Here is a 3,327-nt window from a genome sequence, read left to right as displayed (position 1 = left end):
TCGTGAAAACCATGCCATTCTACGCACTATACTTTTGAATAAATATTCGGTGTTGCGTGCACGTGTCCCTGAAGTCCTCCCAAAATATTCCAGAATATATATGTGGAAGTATTTTAATATATACATTGTGTGCCAGACATAAGGCTTCGAACCGGGGAGGGGGGGCGGAACCGAAACCAACAATGGTGGTAACGGAAACTGAAACCGAAACAAATATGGGCCAGCAACGGATGCGGTAACGGAAACGAAAAAGGTTCCGTGGTTAAAACTGGTATCAGAACAAAAATTGTTTGATAGCTGTGCGAAAGAGTTTGCCATTGCGGCTTCTAGAGGTGTCTTATCGCGGACAAAGTAAATCCGGGAACAGTGCTACTAAAGACAGTCCCTTCTCTCCTACCATCCACTGGATATATAATTCGCACAAAAAGTATGACTGCGGCGCTCAATCCCGGTTGGCTAAATTCGATCAGTGTAGAGATAATTCGATGCGTCGAGGAAAATAACCGAAACGCGCCTATTGGACAACGGGGAGCACCGTGCGCAACGCTGTCCAATAGGCGCGTTCCGATTACTTATCTCGACGCATCAAGTTCCTTGACAATCAGCGAGCATAGTCTCCCTGGAGGGATCCTTCCCTGGACGGTCATATCGCGCCGCCCGTCCCGCGTCTTGACTGGTCGCTTTCGCTAGCAGACGATTCTCGGCTGCCAATAAAAAGTGCTAATGGCCACCGCTGCGCGCATTCTTATAAACTTATTCATTTCAGCAAATTCGCGCTTCCCAAACGAAATTATTTGCGGAGCGGTGTCTGAAGGTAGTATGCGTTCATATCACGCAGTAAAAAAGAAAAAAGAAACATGTTAAAAGTGCCCTCCATACTTCTTTAATCCCTGCCTATAGCCGATGAGAGACGTCACGACATGCCTATTATACCCATGGACGATTTCAACTTGGACTTGACGGTTAGTAAGAACTCCCAATAAACCTCTCCCTGTTTTGTAAACAAATGACGTCATAGTGTTCGACAGCGCCACCAATTTGGTAGAGTTGAAGTACGCTCAAAGCTAGGGGCGAACAAGATCGCGCCCGAAAGCCACGGTCTCGAGGGGATTACGATGGTCCCTGAAAGGGACGCGACCTTCAGTCCTACTTTTCTTTCAATAGGAGGCAGCAAACAAGTGCCCATTCGTGGAACCCAGCCCTCCCCTGCCGATTTGTTTCGGTTTCAGTCTGTCTACAAACGTCATGATGACGTTTCTCGGGTAGAGGTCTATTTCTAAACTTCATGAGAAGGAACCATGCAAGAGGAACCAACCACTCCCTAGATTATGTAACACATAATAACTAAATAAAATAAATGTATAAACTACAGTACCAATTGCATATCTTTCATTTATATGCAGCCCGAGATGTAGTTTCACGTTTCGGTCCTTGCTGCCGAACACAGCTATGATCCGCTGTTTTTTTTTTTGTTTTTTTTTTTTCTTTTTGTGCTGATTGCAACACTTTACAACAAAGTGGCCCTGGTTTTTGTTTTGCTCGTTCCCCGGGCTGCACATTCTCAGACATTGCACGGAAACAGGCGGAAGGTCGTACACAGCGCAGAACTCAGGCAGATCACATGGAATCGCGTTCCTCGCCTGAAGAATGTACTTGGAAACTTTTCCGCCGCGTATCACCAGGGGATAATGCGGCGCTGGTTCGCTCAAAGCGAACGTCCCGATCGCGCTGTACGCGAGGCCGAGCGATCTGTATGCTGGAGGGCTGCAGTGCTGACTGTTAATGGTAGTGCGGTGTTACCAAGACTGTTAAACGAATTGAGGCTGCATATTCCTATACACCCTGGTAGCAGATGAACACTTCTGTTCCGGTGCAAAACACTTGGGTGTACATCATGCAGGGCGAAAGGGATGGAAAGCTCCAAATGATCGCTGTTGCAATAAAGCAAAAGGTAATTCACACTCATTGTAAACACGCCCCTTTTCAGTGGCTGCGCGTGTTTCGTAAAACGGTGTGTGATAGGGACCGGATGGATTGGATCGGATTCAGCAGGATCGGCTTGGATAGCATGTACGCCTTGTTTGGACGGACAGGTAAACCACGACTTTGTGGGATTACTGTACCGTAGAAAGCGATGTTAAATTTCCTCTTTGTTGCCCTTGTATCTTCCTGCGATCTCTGTGATGCTCGCCCCCGTTTTGAAACTTGAAACAGTAGCTATTGGCTCCACCAATAGATGGCGGGGCGGAGCAGCAAGAGTCAATAAACGCTATGAGCCGAGTCGTGGCCAAGTGTTTCTAGCCATCGAGGTATGGATGTCGAAGACTTGCAAGCTATAAGTTCAGTTTACTGTGGCGAAGACGAATTCGTTCTCATTACCAACGACCGAAACTGCACTGTCTTCACTGTCAAACTTCCTGCGGGCAACACTGAGAAAATATCTGTTTCTGCCACGTTCTCAGTGAACCCACGTGACTGGAACGTCCTATTTCAGGATGCGCAGTTCAGCAGAAATTCTCTAACGCACCTCAAGACCAGTTTTAATGCTTGGCGTTCTCCGGAACACACTGTATGGGACGGCTTCAACTGGATCACAGAGAACGCAGCGTCATTCCTGGACCGACCAGAGAGCCTTGCACGCTCTGAACTTCAGGACGGCTGTTTCGCAGTCTTAATTCAACTGGATCACGTTCGTGACGTGAAGAGATACGCCAAAGTATTACGATCAATCTGCGATAGTTCCGGCTTGACTGCGAGGATGCTGTTTAAACCTCAAGGTGGCCCGTTGTTAGTAGGACGTGCCAGACACCAAGAGGACGTCAAGGAGTTCTTGAGAGCCCTCAAGAGCCGTAACCTAGACGTTGACTCTAAAGGCATGCCTTGCAAAGAAAAATTATCTTCGGTTTTGTATCAAGGTCCCGTGCAAGTTGACGAAGGCTGTTTTGAAAGTAACGTTTTTGATGTCACACATTGCAGATCCTTCGCAGACGTGGAGTCTGAGTTTAAAACCCTGGGCTTAGGTTATTTATACTCGAAGCATGTGACACCGGAATTGTTATGATGCACGTTTCTCGGGGATAGGGAAAGGGTGTTATCTCCCTCGCCACGCCCATTGGAGCGGATGTCTTGTTTTAGCCTCCCCTATCACTCCGCATCCTTGGAAATAAATTGTACGTTGGCAACGGTACTGTTTTCATGCATCCAATGGATGAATGCTAAGGTCATTTCGAGCAGTGTGTGTGCGCGCCGGTGGGCATCCTCTGTCTTCTGCGTCGTTTGACGTCAGCACTGACGCAAATGCGTCTTTTGTGTTTTTTATGCTCTCGT

The 3,327-nt window shown here is 47.5% G+C and overlaps 1 protein-coding gene across 1 annotated transcript; it reads left to right on the top strand.

The window, feature by feature from the left end:
- Positions 1-2,311: 2,311 nt before the first annotated feature.
- LOC135398676 (RWD domain-containing protein 3-like) lies at positions 2,312-3,061 on the top strand. The gene has a single exon (XM_064630061.1). The coding sequence runs from the start codon at positions 2,312-2,314 to the stop codon at positions 3,059-3,061; it is 750 nt and encodes a 249-aa protein (XP_064486131.1).
- The last annotated feature ends 266 nt before the right edge of the window (positions 3,062-3,327 follow it).

The sequence above is a fragment of the Ornithodoros turicata genome, chromosome 6, assembly GCF_037126465.1.
Source record: "Ornithodoros turicata isolate Travis chromosome 6, ASM3712646v1, whole genome shotgun sequence".
NCBI classification, from domain to species: domain Eukaryota; kingdom Metazoa; phylum Arthropoda; class Arachnida; order Ixodida; family Argasidae; genus Ornithodoros; species Ornithodoros turicata.
This window is presented reverse-complemented; position numbering and strand designations above follow the sequence as displayed.